Below are 18648 nucleotides of genomic sequence, written 5' to 3'. Positions count from 1 at the left end.
GTCTATTCATATATATATGTACATACGTCGAATGCCATTGCTACATACGTCGAATGCCATTGCTACATACGTCGAATGCCATTGCTACATACGTCGAATGCCATTGCTACATACGTCGAATGCCATTGCTACATACGTCGAATGCCATTGCTACATACGTCGAATGCCATTGCTACATACGTCGAATGCCATTGCTACATACGTACGAATTGTGCTTTGCAGTTATGTGTTGTAAATAAAAGGAAAAGTAAATAGAGTAAAATCAAAAAATGATTAATAGCTTTTCATTATTATTTTTATTTGTTCTTATATTTGAAAATCTTGCAGAGTCAATAAAAAATAGTAATAATCATTATCTACATATGCATAATAATATTAAAAAGAATAACTTCATTGACAGAGATACTAGAGAAGCATATCATCATTGTATAAAAGGGTCTAATAATATTCTGTATGAGAATTATAGAAACAAATTTGTGCCTTTGTTTGTATCCAAGGGAACAGAAATATCAAACTCCTTTTTTAAAATAAAAAAATCAAAGCATGCAGATAATTCAGTCAATAGTTCGAAGAGCAATACTGAAAGTTCACCATTTCCCCTTAATGAGCAAGGTTATGTTAACATTTTAGACAATCATTCCAAAGATACAAAATGGGAAAAAAATGAAAGATTAAGTAAAAAATACTTTGATGAAGAATATGCATATAACACAAGAAGTAAAATACATGATGAAACTAAAGAAAGTTTTATAAGTGTCACATCTAAGGATGATTATTTTCAAAATAATTTTAGAGAAAATAGTTACTCGAGCAATATAAACGATAAGAGTACTATTAGAAAAAATACAAGTAATAATAATAAAGGAGGTTCTTACATAGAACAAGAATCAGATTATTTATCAAATTATAATATCGCATATAACAACATTGAAGAAAATATGAATAATATAAATTATGTAGCAAACCCTTCTCCTTCTTCTTCTTCTTCTTTCATTTCTTCGTCTTCCTTTCCATCGTCTTTTTCTCCAACTTCCTCTTTTCCATCGTCTACTTTTCCGCCTTCTACGTCCTCCATTATAAAAAAGACAAAAAGCGATATGATGTTATATGCGTATTCAGATGATATGTTAAAGGACGGTATAATATTCAGTAAAAGAAATGTTCGAAAAAAGAAGAAAAATTTAAACAAATTATTTTACAGTTTTAAGACCCCAAAGAATTCTTCATCTCGAAACAATGATACAAGTGATATCCAGAATTTACCTAATAACAGTTACAGTAGCTGTAGAAAATATTCTAAGAGGGTTGACGTAGATAATGCATATGAGGGAAGTCTACTAGATGAAGAGATCAAATTAGAAGAAGGAAATAGGGTATCAGGTAACAATGCACAATGTAATAAGATGTTCGAGGTAAATGGAAGCACATGTAGCAGTAAGATTAATAAATTCGTTGATCATACAGATTTTCCAACATACGAAGAAAAAAATTACATAAAAAAAAAAGCGCATGAAGAATACGTAAATTATATTAAGGAAAGACGATATCCTTATTTTAATTTTTTAAAAAATAAAAATGAAAAAATTATCAAAAAATTGTTAATTGCAAATAATGGAATGGCAGCCCTAAAATGTATTTTATCGTTAAAAGAATGGTTATTTAAAAAATTTTATGATGAAAACTTAATAAAAATTATAGTTCTAGCTACAGATGATGATATTAGAAGTAATGCAAAATATATTTCCTTAGCAGATAAAGTAGTTAAGGTACCTTCAGGTAAAAATATAAATAATTATGCAAATGTACCTTTAATAATAGATATTGCAAAAAAAGAAAATGTAGATGCTGTTTGGCCAGGATGGGGACATTGTTCTGAGAACCCATTATTGTCTATATTATTAGAAAAGGAGAATTTAATTTTTATCGGGCCAACTGGTCAGGTGATGGAAGCTTTAGGAGATAAAATATCCGCTAACATTTTAGCTCAAAGTGTGAATGTACCTGTTGTTAAATGGAGTGGTGATAGCATTATAATTGACAATTTTGAAAATAAAATTAAAGATGATATATATAATAAATCTACTATACATTCGTTAGAAGCATGTATAAAAGAATGTGATAGAATTGGCTATCCAGTTATGATAAAAGCCTCACAAGGAGGTGGAGGAAAAGGGATTAGAAAAGTAGAAAGTGAAAAAGAAATTAAAAAAGCATATGAACAAGTACAAAATGAATTACCAGATTCTCCTATATTTTTAATGAAAGTATGTAATAATGTAAGACATATTGAAATACAAGTAGTTGGTGACATGTATGGTAATGTTTGTTCCTTAAGTGGAAGAGACTGTACTACTCAAAGAAGATTTCAAAAAATTTTTGAAGAAGGGCCACCATCAGTTGTTCCTGATCATATTTTTAGAGAAATGGAAAAGTCATCAATACGTTTAACAAAAATGATAAAATATAGAGGAGCAGGAACTATTGAATATTTATATGATCAAGTAAAACAAAAATATTTTTTTTTAGAGTTAAATCCTCGTTTGCAAGTGGAGCATCCGGTGTCGGAAGGAATAACAAATACTAACCTTATATCCATACAACTCCAAGTAGCTATGGGTATTCCTCTTCAAAATATAGATGATATTAACAGGTTATATAAAATTAATGAGCGAATTACGAGCCAAAGTACATTACCGATTAAAGGGGAAAGAACATCTGAGTATAATCAAATACAGCATAGTCAAAAGCATCAAAATAGGGGGAATCTTACCAAAATGAATGAAGATGATATATTAAACAATACACACATCCATGTGAACATACCTAATGATATTTCAAAAAATACATCAATGAATAATGTTGATACCATATCAAAAGGAAGTGGTGCCAAATGCATAGAAAATTTCGACTTTTATAATAATACACCATACATAAATAATTATGTTATTGCGGCAAGAATTACAGCAGAAAATAGTAATGACAGTTTTAAGCCAACATCTGGTAGGGTAAAAAGAATAAATTTTCAAAATTCAAAAGATGTGTGGGGTTATTTTTCCATTAACGATGGATTCGTTCATGAGTTTTCGGATTCTCAAATTGGACATATATTTGCACAAGGAGAAACAAGAGAAGTAGCTAGAAAAAATTTGATTCTATCCTTAAGGAAATTAAATATAGATGGAGAAATAAAAACTGTTACAAAATATTTAGCGAAAATTTTAGAATCCAAAGCTTTTATCGATAATGATATAACAACCAATTGGTTAGATACCATAATAGAAGAAAAGAAAAATATTTATTATAACACCTTTCATATAATTATATTATGTGCTTCTATTTTTAAATTGCTTGTTTATTTTATGAATGAAAAGGAAAAGGTTGAGGATAATTTAAATAGAGAAGATATTGGTATCATGCCAAAGGAGAAGCATCCTCATCACGTTAGAAGTAGCAGTAGCGGTAAAAGTAACAGCAGCGAGAATGGATTAAACACAAAAATGAAGAATGCATATATTTTTGATATTATATTTCAGAATGTGAAATATGATTTCAAAGGATATAATACCGGCGAGAATTTATACAAACTACAAATTAATGGTCAAGAACTAGAAATATTTGCAGAATATGAAAAGGAAAATAACAAAATTTTTGCTAGCTTCTATAATCAAACATATATATATACATGTTCAGAAGATAGCTTAGGTATACATATGCATCTAGAAAAAGACAATATTTTTATTCCAAAAATAAGCAATCCATTTCATTTATTATCCAATACTAATGGAAAAATAGTCAAGTATTTAATAAAGGATGGTGAGGAAGTAAAAAAAAATGAGGACTATATAGAAGTAGAAGCAATGAAAATGATTATGACTTTTAAATCAACAGAAACAGGTATATTAAAACATAAAATGTCCGAAGGAACTATTATTAAAATTGGAGATTTATTAGGAGTTATAGAAAGAGATGAAAAAAGTGAACAGATGGAAGAGAAAAAAGAGCAAGATCAAATTAAGCAGTTTACGCAGCATTTAGACTTGTCAAACAAATACGCATATGAATTAAAACACTCAGAAGTAGAGCTAGGAGCTCTCCGAAGCAAGGATAACACGAGTAGTTATATTAATAGTGATAATTATAATAATACTAATAGTAATACTAATGTTACAGGTGCAACCGCACGCAGTTGTGTGAAAAAAACAGTTCCAAACGGAGATGGAAATAGAAATCCCTTAAATGAACAAGGGGAAATGATACAAGGGAATACATCCAAAGGTGTTCACGTGAACGATGCGGTTAATGTGCATACTTCTAATGTTTATAATGCACCTAATACTGCCCATGTTTCCCATATTGTACATACCTCTAAGAATTCAAACACCTTTAACATGTCTAAAACTTCCAACATTTCTAACACCTCTAACATGTCTAACACGCGCCATAATGCGTTCGAAGTGCTGGATAGTGACGAGACGGAGACGCTAGATCTAAAAGGAGGGCAAAATCGTGAAGACACTTTTTACAAAAATGAGGATACGTCGTTAAGTGAAGGAAATAGAAAAAATAGATTATTTTTAAAGCAAAAAAAGCATATATTTCGTTTATTTTGTAAGAGAAATGAAAATGATAATAAGAAAAAAACAGCAGTTAATTATCTGAATGATAAGTTTAATGCTGTCAAAACATACTTGACTAGTTTAAGTTTACCAAGCATCAGTTCAATACCTAATTCTGAAACTTCAATTCATAAATCTATATCTAGTGATTCTGTGAACTATGCTGCTAATAATGATAGACAGCATAATAATTTCGTTAATAATCTGGTTAGTAATCGTTCAATGGATAGTGATAATATGGAAAGTCTCCTAGCAGTACTGTTAACGAAAGATCGTCTGTCGCCCCTCGATGATAATACGGCTATTAATAAAGTAAAAAGTAATAGTTATAATAGTAGTGATAACAAGATGAGGAGTAATATTAATGATAATAATGATATCAATAATGATATCAATAATGATAACAATAATGACAACAATAATGAGGACAATAATCAGGACAATAATGACAACAATAATGAGGACAATAACAAGGACAGTCTATCTAGTGAAATAGTTTCCACTAGAAATATTTCAAATGAAAAGATATCAAACAGTGATTCATTAAATGAAAATACGACGAAAAATAGTGAGTCCAACAATAGTATATCGAATAATTATTCCATAGATGACAATGACAAAGTCAATAGTAGTGGTACACATTCTAATGATAGTGCACCTAAATATAATCGATATATGCTAGATTTGCCAAATATGAAAAGAATTGAATACTTATTAAAAGGGTATGAACAAGATTATACAGAATGTTTTAAAGAGTTAATAAAAGGGGATAATTTATTTCAAAATGTGAATTATATATTAAACAAATTTATAGAATATAATTCTTTATTTTCGATAAAAGAAATTATAACAGAAGTAGAAGTATATGATATATTATACACAAATATCACAGACAAGAAAAAGCAGTATGAAATTATTCATGCATATACATACAATTATTTGAGTATAAAATTTGTAGAAATGATTCTAAACTATTTGTTAAATAGTTGTAAAGAAATAAAATTGCCATTAGATATTTTAGATAAAATCAAAATATTAAAAAATTTTAGAGGGAAAATATTTGGGAATGTAGTTTTATTGTCAAGATTTATCCTCTTTTTGACTAAACATTTAGAATTAGTTACCTATCTTGGAAATGCATTAAGTTACGATAGTTTGGAAGAGCAAGAAAGGAGGAAATTACATGCCTATCTGAAAAACAGTAATACTACCACGGTTACGGCTTCCACGAACACATCTACCAACTCCAGCGCTATTGATACTATTAATATCGATAGAAACATCTCTGCTAATAATAATAATGATGATGTAACATACCTCCAATTTGAGGAGCTATTAAGAAAAAGCAATAATGAACAAGTTGTGGAATTATTTTTAGAGCATTCCTGTGACAAGCATATGTTCATTCCTTCGCTACTTACACAAAAGAAGAATAATCATGCATTGCTAGAAATTTATGTACGTAATTTGTATAAATATTTTAGTATTAAAACGATACCTGTTTCTGACAACTGCTTGAAATTTTCTCTTAATGGTTCAGAGTTTGATAACTTATTAATTTTATGTAATAATGATATGGATGATTATATAAATAATATTAATATAATGAAAGAACAGTTGAACTCATATGATGAAATATTAAATAATGTACACATAATAAATAAGAGTGAACAACTTTTAAATTATGTTCAAACCAATATATCTAGTCTTTTGAAAAATTGTCATAATGTGTACGTATATAATTACTCGGGTAATAGTTATGGAGATATATATGAGTGGAAAAGTAAAGAATTAGAGAACACATTAAAAGAAAAAAAAAAAGGAATGAATGAAGATGACAGAATGAATTTCTTACCCTATGAAAAACATATTTTCTCTTTTGAAAACAGTTGTCAGAATTATAAATTAAAAAATGTAGGAGAAAAAATGATTAAAAAGACTAAGATATTCCTAGGAATTTATAACAAAAGTGATAATGATAGGAATAGTAATAATAACAGTAGTAATAGTAGTAACAATAGTGGTAATAACAATAGTACCAATAGCAGTAATAATAGTAGTATTAATAATGATAAACATGTGTCTTTATTTGCTGAAAGAATTATTGATATGAATGATTTAAAACGTCGAAACAGAATGAGGTGTGGGTCATTGTTCGCATTTAACGAATCAAAAGAAACAGACAAAATTGTCCTTTCGAATAAAGAAGAGAAGCAAGTGTATGCATCCTTTATATCAGAATTGATTGAATCAGTAGGAGATATAAGAATTGCCAGATTGAGAGATTTGGTTGAAGACACGAAGATAACTAGTTACATAACATACAGTGTGATAATTGACAATTACAACAATGAAGAAGTAGAGAAGCAAATAAATAAGATCAAGGAGACGTATAAATATTTCCTTAGCACATATAATGAACTTTTACTAGAGAACTATGTTAATAATGTATATATAAAAGTTTATAAAAAAAAAAAGGAATATTTAAATAGCGGAATAAATATAAAATTAGATAGGTTATTAAAACTACATGTCCTATTCGATAATGAGGAAAATGTTATTGAACAAATAAATGAAATTACCCCTTTTGATATTGACACTTTGTATTTAAAAAGGAAAAGAGCACGAGATGTCGACACTGTATACGCGTACGATTTTATTAAGTTAATAGATATAGCCCTGAATAGAATGAACAGCACTTTAAATAATAATTTTAATTACATTAATAGCATAAAGGAGTTTAGGTTAGACCACAATTCAATACAGATTGGAAAAGAAACAAAAATCGAAAGTAATGATGAACGTAATGATGAACGTAATGATGAACGTAATGACGAACGTAATGGGGGGTACATTAATTATGGAAACATCGAACATAGCAGTGATAGAAGCGGTGTGCATAGTACTAAGCATAATGATGAGGGAAGTACCCATGATAGTAATACGAGCAGTAATACACTATGTGATAAACATAACTCATTAAACAGCAGTGAAGGGAAATGTGTGTCCCTATTTGAGAACTGCGATAATCTAAGTGCTGATGATGTTAGAATAAAAAATTCTCTTTATTTAACGGATAAAATAAATGTAGGAAAAAATAAAACAAGTGTTATTGGCTTCTTAATGAATGTAAGAACAGATGAATATAAAGAAGGGAGAGATATAGTTTTTATTATAAATGATATAACAACATATGGTGGATCGTTCAGTGTATTAGAGGATGAATTATATTATGGAATATCATGTTATGCAAGGGAAAAGAAAATACCACGTATTTATATATCTTGTAATTCTGGAGCTAGAATAGGTTTATATACTTATTTAATGGATAAAATTAAGGTATGTTGGAAGGATAATAAAAAGAAAGAGCTTGGTTATAATTATATATATATAACACAAGAAGTAAAGGACAAAATGCCAAAAGATGATATTGTATTTTTAAACGAAATTATGGAAAATAATGAAAAGAGATATATTATTGATGGCATAGTAGGAAATTTAAATAATCATATAGGAGTAGAAAATTTAAGAGGAAGTGGGTTAATCGCAGGAGAAACATCAAAAGCATATGAACAAATTTTCACCTTATCCTATGTAACAGGACGAAGTGTTGGAATAGGTGCATATTTGGTTAGGCTTGGAAAAAGAATTATTCAGAAAAAAGGGTCATCTCTTTTATTAACTGGTTTTAATGCTTTAAATAAAATATTAGGAGAAAAAGTTTACGTTAGTAATGAGCAACTGGGTGGGGTAAAAATTATGATGAGGAATGGAATATCTCAAATAGAAGCTGAAAATGATCAAGATGGGATAAATAAAATTTTCAAGTGGCTATCTTACGTTCCTAAAACGAGCATTGATTACTATGACGTTATTGAAAGGGCAGAAGAGGATGAAACGGTGCAGGAAATGGAGGATAAGCAACAAAACTATGACAGCTCCACTAGACCATGCATGTTAAGAGGTACTGGAAGCCCAGGAAAAAACACAGAACCAAAGAAGGCTAGAAAACAAGGTGATAACCGAGAAGATTACATTGATGGTCACATATATAGTATCACAGATGATAAGGTAGATAGTAATTTCCAGAACATAGGAGTAAAAATATGCGAACCAATTAGCCTAGCAGGAACTGGTGAAGAGTCATTTAGCAAAAATAAAAATGGCCATACCAAATTACAAGAAGAGCAAAGCTCCAAAGCGAAATTTTTTATTAAGCAGATAAATGATATGGACTCAGATGATTTGAACGATACAGATATTGTTGAGTTAATAAGAGGAACTGATACAAAACAGGGATTTTTAGATAAAAATAGCTACTTCGAATATATGAGTGAATGGGGAAAAGGAATTATAGCAGGAAGAGGAAAATTAGGTTCAATACCAATTGGTTTTATTGCTGTGAATAAGAATTTAGTAAAACATGTCATTCCATGCGATCCAGCATTAAAAACAAAAACTATTAAATCAATACATGCTCCTTGTGTATTTTTACCAGATAATTCATATAAAACTGCACAATCTATCGAAGATTTCAGTAAAGAGAATTTGCCTTTGTTTGTTTTTGCTAATTGGAGAGGTTTTTCTGGAGGTACTATGGACATGTTCAATAGTATTTTGAAATTTGGATCTATGATAGTTAATCAGTTAGTTAATTATAAACACCCTGTTTTCGTTTACATTCCAATTGGGGGTGAGTTAAGAGGTGGATCATGGGTAGTTGTAGATGAAACTCTGAATAGTCAAATAATTGAAATGTATGCAGATACGTACAGTAAAGGGGGTATACTAGAACCACCCGGTATTGTTGAAGTGAAATTTCGATTTCCAGAAATCAAGAAATTAATGCACAGCATTGATTCGTCTATAATTGCTCTGAACGAGAAGTTGTTAAATGCGCAGGTACGCAAACTTTGAAAATAAAAAAGGCAAAAAATAAGGGAATAAAAAAGAAGATTATTGATATTACCTTCGTCTGTTTTCATATATGATATTTTTAAGTTTTTCACGTTTCATAAAATATATGAAGAAGATAGATGTACTTTTTTTTTTTCCACGATATATTGTTGGAATAAATTTTATTTTATTTAATTTTTTTTTTTTTCTTTTTGCTTTCATGCATTAAAAAGGAAATTCATCCTATGTAGTTGTAACGATGTACATTATAAAAATGTGTTTTCTTTCTTTACATAGGAAGACGAGGATATAATTAAAATAAAAAAAGAAATCGAAGAGAAGGAAAAAGAACTTTTGCCATTTTATTTACAAGTATGCCATAAATACGCAGATCTACATGATGTGTCCACATGTATGCAATCGAAAGGAGCAATTAGAAAAATAGTCCCTTGGAAAAAAGCGCGTTCCTTTTTTTATTATCGCTTATTAAGAAGATTGTTAATAAATATATTGAAGTAAGACGCTGCATAAAATTCATGATCAGTATATAACACTAGATGTATGTTTGCCCCTATCCATTTTTTACGTTTTTTTATAAAAATTTAAGGCATTTTTGTTTCCTACATTTGTACAGTTGGTTTGCTATTCATTATTTTCACTATTATAACAATTTTTTTTTTTTTTTTTTCATTAGTAAAAAATATAGCAGTAAAATATCAAAAAATGACGAAATAAAGAAGCTTCTTAACAGCATTACTGACTCGGACGTGGGTGACTATGAAGCATGTAAAAGAATTCTAAATGAAAACACTTTGAATTATATAAAGAAATTAACTGACGACATATTATACAAAAATAACTTGGACGACTTTTACGAGGCCTTTGAAAATTTATCGAGAAGACAAAAAAAGGAGCTTTTTAATAAAATCAGTTCTTATAAATTTTAATTGCATTCATCGAAGAATTGCATTTAATTGCATATATATTATACATACAAACATATATTTACATATATACATATATATACAATTTTTTTTTTATGTTTTCAATTATTATAAAAGTTGTTTTCTAATTTTATATGTAACAAACTACATTTATTTTGTTAAATCTTACAATACTGAACAGTTAATATTATATTATAATCATTATCGTACAAGTATGTTATGGATATGTTATGGATATTTTTCTCTTTTTTTTTTTTAAACTTCATATACCTTGTATCTTTCGAATTCTCTTATTTTTACATATGTGAGCACATAATATCTATGTATACATACATATGTGTATGTATGTCTTCATTGTGTTGCACTATGTTCTAATTTACTGATGATGCTATTTTTTAATATTTAAATGTACATATAAAAACGAAAAGTGCCCAACAGTATAACATATGACTTTATATATATATATGTGCACATATATCTTTATGCAGGTACAAGAAAATAATTTCTATGTTATAATTATGCCATTTTTAATTTATTTTGGAAATATTTTTTCATTTGTTAACAGTTAAATCGTTAAAAGATTATAATTAGTGTGAATTTACATACATACATGCATACATATATATATATATATATATATATATAATTTTTTTTTTTTTTTTTAATTGTATCAATGAAGAAGTAAAATGTTAGTAAAAAGTTGATATGTTAACCACAGATATAAAATTATTTAATTATACATACATACGTAATATATATATAATACATATATGTCCATATATATAATACAAATATATGTACATACATATTTGTTCTACAAAAAGTTTGTTAAAGACTACGTTTAAAACTATTTTTTAATTGATATATTATTGGATTACATATTGCTGAAGTTTCAATTTTGTTCCTCCAGCATAGTATGAATACAGGATCAACTTCTTTTTCAAACATATGTGTTAATGCAGATTTATGTTTTGTTTAAATAAATGATGAATATGTTTCTTGTGTTTAAATAAAATGTATTTTATTAAAAGGATTAACACATGTATGTGTGTGTTTATGTATAAATATATAAATGTATATTCGCAAATCACATACATAACATTTAAGTTCACCTTAAGTTATCTCATTCTATTATGAGCAACATAAAAAGCATGATGTTATTATATGACCATTCACCTTTTATACACCTATTACTTTTTATATATTGTTATTATATTCTCCATTTATATATTTATAACTAATTTTGTTGAATTATTTTTTTTATTTTTTCAAGTCATTTTGAATGCTATTTTTTTTTTTTTTTTTTTTATGCTTCTCTCAAATTACCAAATATGTGTATATAAACATAGTTTTTGAACCATAAAAACATGGTTAAAATTTTTAAGTTAACCTTACTATATTAAAAAAAAAATTGTATATTTCATTACTAGAAACTTAAAAACTTTAGGTAATACATAAAAAATACTGCACCTTTAAAATAAAGGAAGTAAAGCACTAGTATTTAATATTTATTATAATCGTTCTTTACGAACTTATGTTTTTATAATATATATATAAACTTATATTTGTATGTATTTATGTATTCGTCATGTGAGTTCCTACATTTGAATTTTTTACCTTTTAAGTTTTATACATTTGCAGAATTAATTATATTATTTTGTACTATTTTGTACCATTTTGTACTACTTTGTATTAGTTTTTTCTTTTTGGGTAAATGAAAAAATAATAAAGCCAATAAAATTTTTATAGAGAAAAAAATTTTATTTCCAAAAAAAAAAGGAAACTCTTTTTCAATTTTCAATCATTAAATTAAGTGGTTTTAATCTAAAACGAATTCCAAATCTGTGCATAGTACGTTACGGAATATTACCAATTAGGTACTTAGTGTATACATATAAATATATATGCATAACAAGAGGAATAAGAAGAGGGTGTCAATATAAAGTATGTTTGCATAAAATTTATATGTATGTATGTATGTATGTATGTATGTATGTATGTATGTATGTATGTATGTATGTATGTATGTATGTATGTATGTATGTATGTATGTATGTATATGTATATGTGTACATATATATGTGTTATATCCATATGTATGACGCGAATCCGAATAACTGCTTTTTTGTTATTGTTTAAGGGAAAAAGGGGGAGATAATGACAGAATCGTATTACGAATCTACACTTAAAAAAGAAAATAAAATTGAGTATGTTGATAACTTATATTTGTCGAAAAATATACTGAACAATACAGAAAATGCATTAAATTATTTTTACACATCCCCTTTCTATACATCTAGAAGTCATATATCCTTAAATGAAAAAATTCGAGTAGGAAAAATTGTTAATGATGATGAAGAAGGATACCTTTACGATATAACTTATGATAACCTTAGTATTTTAAAGATAAATGAACCTTCTGATTTAGTTGGTATTCATATATATTATAATACAAATTCTATATTTCATATTTCGTTGACACATAAATATAAATTGAAAAATGTTTTTTGCAAAAAGGTTATTCAAATGTTTTGTATTTTCAATGGAAAAATATACAGCTCTAGGTCGTTTGGGGAGTTACTAACAAATAAAATAAATAGTATTGTACGAAATATAGAGAATTTTTATGATTGTGTAAATGATATGACGAATTTTAATATAACGTCAAACTATTATTTTGAAAGCAAATTAGACGAACAGATGGATAATCTGTACAAAGACTATCATCTTAACGATGTATATATTTCAACAAAAAAAAAAAAAAAAAAAATGTGTAGCTAAAACAGCAGGGAAGGAAGCCACAATTCGTTTGATTATGTAATGTTGTTTATTCAAGTCGGTTCATGTTTATTTTATTTTGTGCTATTTTTTAGCTATTTTTTTTGCAGTACTTTTAATTTTTCTTCTCAATAAGTTATTTGTAAAAAAAAAAAAAAAAAAAAAAAAAAAGGAACAACAGAAAATGGAGAAATAATAAAATTATTTATATATAACAATCTAAAATATTGTTTTTCAAGTTAATGTTGTCATTTGTCTTTATATGAGCATTTTGTAAGCTTTTTCTCATATAGTATATCGTTTTGCATTTATTTAAAAAATACTCGTCACCACTGAATGTTTTGTTAATATTTTCTTTGCGTTCATCATCTCTAACGTAATGTTTATTCTCATTCTTTACCTCAGTATTATGAAGAGTATTCGTAGCAATGTCGCTATCACAATTTACGTAAAAGCATTTTTTTTTTTCGTCGATAACCGTATTATGAAGTAGGTTACTCACTGACCCGCTTATGCATGTCAATAATAACGTTCTAATGTTATGTATCTATAAGAAAGTGAAGATTAAAAATGCCATGAAAAAATATATAAATTATTATTATACAACAGTATAACAAATATTATAGATTTGTCTATATACATATACATTACACAAATTACATACATTACACAAATTATATACATTACACAAATTACATACATTACACAAATTACATACATTACATATATTACATATATATTGGTATCGAAATAATTTTTTTATTTTACTATATTATTAATATATATCTTTATTAAAAAGTTATCTGTGCTTGTTTTCTCTATTGGGCACTCAAGACATTCTATCTTTAAAAAAAAAAAAAAATTTATACATATATAAAAAAAGACAGAAAATAAATCTAAGTTTTAAAAAAAAACAAAATATCAAAATACGTAATATTTTAATTACGAGCTCTGCATTATTCATGTGTATGTTTTTAAACGCATATATATATATATATGCATATGTATGAGCATACATATATACATTTCATATATGCACAAAATTGCTTAATTCCTGTAAATGGCATTCAATAATAAATATTATTTTTTTTCTTACTTGTGAACTTTCTACGACTGCATAAAAGCTTTGCAAGAAATTATCCGAATGCGCATTAACAAACTTATGTAAGCATTCACTGTAATTCATTTTTATTGTTTATTTATGACTAAATGAAATTCCACTCTTTTTTTATACAGACCTGGCTGATTACAAGCGATTTTTTTTTTTTTTTTTTTTTTTTTTCTTAATTTAAATGAGCAAAATAAAAGATAAAAATAAAAAATTCTCCAGTGCAGTATATCCTCTAAAAAGTTAAATGAAATACTATGTATAAAAAATGAGAAAACGAAAAAATATATCTTACGCTTTAGATATATAAAAAATAAGGTCTCATTATGTGTGCAGGCCATGCGCATATAAGAATATATACTTGCATTATATATATATATGTAGGTAACATTTGTTTACATATTCACACGTACATGCATAATACATACGAACATGTATGTGCCTGATTGTACTTTTTTCTCTTTGCAGAACAAACAAAAGATACAAAATTAAAAAATAATACTATCAATAATAATAACTTTTTAAACAACTCGAATAAAAATGGTTGCAAAGTGGAGGAAGATAACTTAATTAACAAACTGACGGAGTTAAATTCAATTTTACAAGATAATAAAGATGAGATAAACAACCTCAAACAGGAAAATGATGCCTTTTCATCACAAGTATGTGTGCAATATATAGGCATAACATGACAAGTACATGCTCACGTGCGTAAAAATGAATTTTTGTGTGCACATGCATGTGCATGATAATGTACAACATACGCTTCATACGTATATTCATATAAATGTATAAGAATATATGTGTATATATGGACATGCTCATGTATGTATATTCTCATGCATGTATACGCTCATGCATGTATACGCTAATGTACGTATACGCTCATGCATGTATATGCTTATGTATGTATGTACAACTGCTTGTGCTTGTGAAAAATTCGCTCATTTCAGATTACAAACTTCGTCAAGAAGTGCAAGGAGCTACAACACATATACGACGAAAAAGAAAAAGAGGTGATTACATTAAGAAAAAATGAAAAAAAGCTGTTGCAAGAATTAAATAAATTTCATTGTGAAAAAGAAGAGTTAGAAGCAGAAATAAAACATTTACTACATATAGATAAGAATAAAAATGTTGACATTAATAACATGAGTGAACAAATAACAGTTTTAAAAAATGAAATATACGAAAAAAACAATGAAATTGGTACATTAAATAATAATGTAAAACGTTTGGATGAGAAAATAATATCTCTTCAAAATGAAAATGCAAAAAATAAACAAGCTGTTTGTAATAATTTAAAAAGACAAGATAAAATAAATGAGCACATGAATGCAAAAGAAAGTGAAATTACTACATTGGAGGAAAAAATTCAAAAATTAAATAAGAATATAAAAGAAAAAATAGATGAAAATGAAAATTGTAAAAAGAAGATTCAACAACAGAATAGTAGAATAACATATCTTACTGAAAAAATTCAGAATTTAGAAAAGGATCAAAAAAATGATAAAGATAAACTTAAAAAATATGCAGAAAACATTAAAGCATTAAAAAAAGCAAATAATAAAAAAGATGAACAAAATAAAGAATACAAAATAGAAGTAGAAAAAAAGGTGCAAGAAGATGCTATTTTTAATGCTCAATTTTATAATTTAAGTAAAAAAAAAGATAAAAATAAAAAAAAGAGGAACACTCAGGATAGCTGTGTTTTAACAGCTAATGTTAAGAATAAAGCTAAAATGCGAGATAAAAATAGCTCATGCAAACGTCCTAGTACTACTAGAAGCAGCAGCAGAAGCAATAGTCATAGTTGTGGTAGTAGTAGCAGTAATATTTACGACGAAGAAATTGTAAGCTTTTCAAGCCGGTACAATTTAAATAAAAAAGCATGAATAAGAATAGCAGTTCAAAAATGAATACGAAAAAGTAGGACCAGGTAACAGAACAAATAAACTAAATAAATTCATTTTTCTATTAAAAAAGGAAAAATATAATATTAGTAAAAAGATTCCAAATACGGAAAACAAAGATGATTTATGGTATGTTTTGGTTTATTCATAAAATTTAATTTTACTCAGAGTGCATTTTTTTTTCTTTTATTCTATTTTGCTACATATTCATCTTGCCATTTTCCTTTTTGATGTTTTTTTCTTTTAAATCGTGCGCAGCACTAATGTATTGTGTATATGTATATATATATATATATATATATATATATATGAATATATAATTATAACGGAACAAATTTGACGCTATCAAACGGTTTTATGTTCTCATCATTTTTTGATATATACTTTTTTTTCCTTTACCTGCTAGTATGCTGGTGAGAAGCTATATGAGATATTTAAGCTGTTTGATATTTGGTACAGCTGAAAAGGGGGCATAAAATAAATACGTATGTATAATACATATGTATGTTTTTGTGTGTCTTTGTTCGGGCATTTATACATATATATATACTCATATATATACATTCATGTATATGTACACATGATTCTTTGAATTTTAATTTTTTCTAAAAAGATCTTACATCGAAAAGGTCTGATATGAAATCATCAAGATTTGGACTTACGGTATTATTAATGTAAAGGTACTGCAAACAAAAATGTAGATACATATATTTCACTATTTTCGTTAAAAATAAAAACTATTAATACGACATGAGAATTGTAAACATATACATGATGTACACGTACACATGATGTAAACATAAGTATTATATAAACATAAGCAAGCTTTATTTGTATGTTTATAATTATAAACATTTCTTACTATATATTCATATCTGTTAAATATTTTTTTAAGAAAATTTAACACGGAAAATAATGTTTCATTTCCATTTATCAGAATTTTATTCTTTTTCAAAATCGTCGTGCCACTAATGCTTTTAAGTACTATTTTCACTTTTTTGAAGGAGAAATGCACATATATTAAGCATGTAGAAAGGTATATACATTTATATTTATGTACGTATGTGTGTTAAAAGTGGTCATAAAAATATATACAAAATATAGCTCTATTTTTTGCAAGTCCTCGAAAAAACTATGAAAAAATGTACGGCATGGGCAAACATTTTCTACACTTTCTCCCAATTTTGCTTTTAAAATAGTAATATATATAAATCTACGCAAAATTATATACATATGTATATTTTATTTATTTATTTTTATACCTTTTTTATTACGTCTACATAGTAAACATTCACGCATATCTGGTTTTTTATCAAAGTTTGGAAAATAATGTATAATAGAATTTGCCATTATTTTAACGTAAATATTTTCAAGTGAAAAATGTTATCCTTGTAATTTTGCGCATATATTCTTTTTTTTTTCTCATCTTTTTTTGAGTATTTTTCTCTTTTTTACATTTTTTCATTTTATATTTTACACTTTTAATTTTTCATTTTATATTTTATACTTTTAATTTTACATTTTTAATTTTACATTTTTAATTTTATATTTTTAATTTTATATTTTTAATTTTATATTTTTAATTTTATATTTTTAATTTTATATTTTTTACATTTTTTATTTTATATTGTGCATTTTTCATTTTTAATTTTTTTTTATATATTAAATAAATTTAGCCAACTGAGCTTATGCATGAGTGCACATGTATGATCGTTCGTAAGTATATATATATATATATATATATACATGCATTCATACGTACATATATTAATACAAATGAGTAATACATTCACTGCGTATCTTTTCGTACCGAAGCAGCATTTTTTTCGAGGCTGATTTTTACATTTTGCATAGCATATCTCTTTGAGCCTTTTCCTCGATTAAGAAGAGATATATACCATCATTTAAAAAAAAAAAAAAAAAAAAAAAAAAGAATTTTTCTTTTTTATACGTATAATACCGTATAACGTATATAATAATAGGGCTCACGTTGAAACTAATTTTTTGTTGTGTAACTTTTTTCATATACCATATAAATTACATATATATAATATATGTAGTGTACGTGATATATGCGGTATATGCGGTATATGCGGTATATGTAGTATATGTGGTATATGTAGTATATGCAGTATATGTAGTATATGCGGTATATGTAGTATATGTGGTATATGTAGTATATGCGGTATATGTAGTATATGCGGTATATGTAGTATATGCGGTATATGTAGTATATGCGGTATATGTAGTATATGCGGTATATGTAGTATATGTGGTATATGTAGTATATGCGGTATATGTAGTATATGCGGTATATGTAGTATATGTGGTATATGTAGTATATCCGGTATATGTAGTATATGTGGTATATGTAGTATATCCGGTATATGTAG

At 26.8% G+C, this 18648-nt stretch overlaps 4 protein-coding genes across 4 annotated transcripts; 3 read left to right on the top strand and 1 right to left on the bottom strand.

The window, feature by feature from the left end:
• Nucleotides 1-269: 269 nt before the first annotated feature.
• MKS88_004399 (acetyl-CoA carboxylase) lies at nt 270-10459 on the top strand (the record flags this gene model as incomplete). Its single annotated transcript, XM_067217572.1, has 3 exons — nt 270-9518; nt 9810-10027; nt 10207-10459. 3 exons carry the CDS (start codon nt 270-272, stop codon nt 10457-10459), a joined length of 9720 nt encoding a protein of 3239 aa, XP_067071987.1.
• A 2154-nt stretch (nt 10460-12613) lies between these two features.
• On the top strand, nt 12614-13237 carry MKS88_004398 (mediator of RNA polymerase II transcription subunit 6; the record flags this gene model as incomplete). Its single annotated transcript, XM_067217571.1, has 1 exon — nt 12614-13237. One exon carries the CDS (start codon nt 12614-12616, stop codon nt 13235-13237), a length of 624 nt encoding a protein of 207 aa, XP_067071986.1.
• Nucleotides 13238-13439: 202 nt separating this feature from the next.
• MKS88_004397 (uncharacterized protein) lies at nt 13440-14420 on the bottom strand (the record flags this gene model as incomplete). The annotated part of the gene is made up of 3 exons (XM_067217570.1): nt 13440-13781; nt 14003-14077; nt 14331-14420. The coding sequence occupies 3 exons, from the start codon at nt 14418-14420 to the stop codon at nt 13440-13442; spliced, it is 507 nt and encodes a 168-aa protein (XP_067071985.1).
• A 106-nt stretch (nt 14421-14526) lies between these two features.
• MKS88_004396 (protein MGET) lies at nt 14527-16237 on the top strand (the record flags this gene model as incomplete). Its single annotated transcript, XM_067217569.1, has 3 exons — nt 14527-14584; nt 14811-15004; nt 15296-16237. 3 exons carry the CDS (start codon nt 14527-14529, stop codon nt 16235-16237), a joined length of 1194 nt encoding a protein of 397 aa, XP_067071984.1.
• Between the last annotated feature and the right edge of the window lie 2411 nt (nt 16238-18648).

Source organism: Plasmodium brasilianum, chromosome 12 (genome assembly GCF_023973825.1).
Source record: "Plasmodium brasilianum strain Bolivian I chromosome 12, whole genome shotgun sequence".
Classification (NCBI taxonomy): Eukaryota; Apicomplexa; class Aconoidasida; order Haemosporida; family Plasmodiidae; genus Plasmodium; species Plasmodium brasilianum.
Note: the sequence above shows the minus strand (reverse complement) of the source record. Positions and strands in the feature narration are given on the sequence as shown.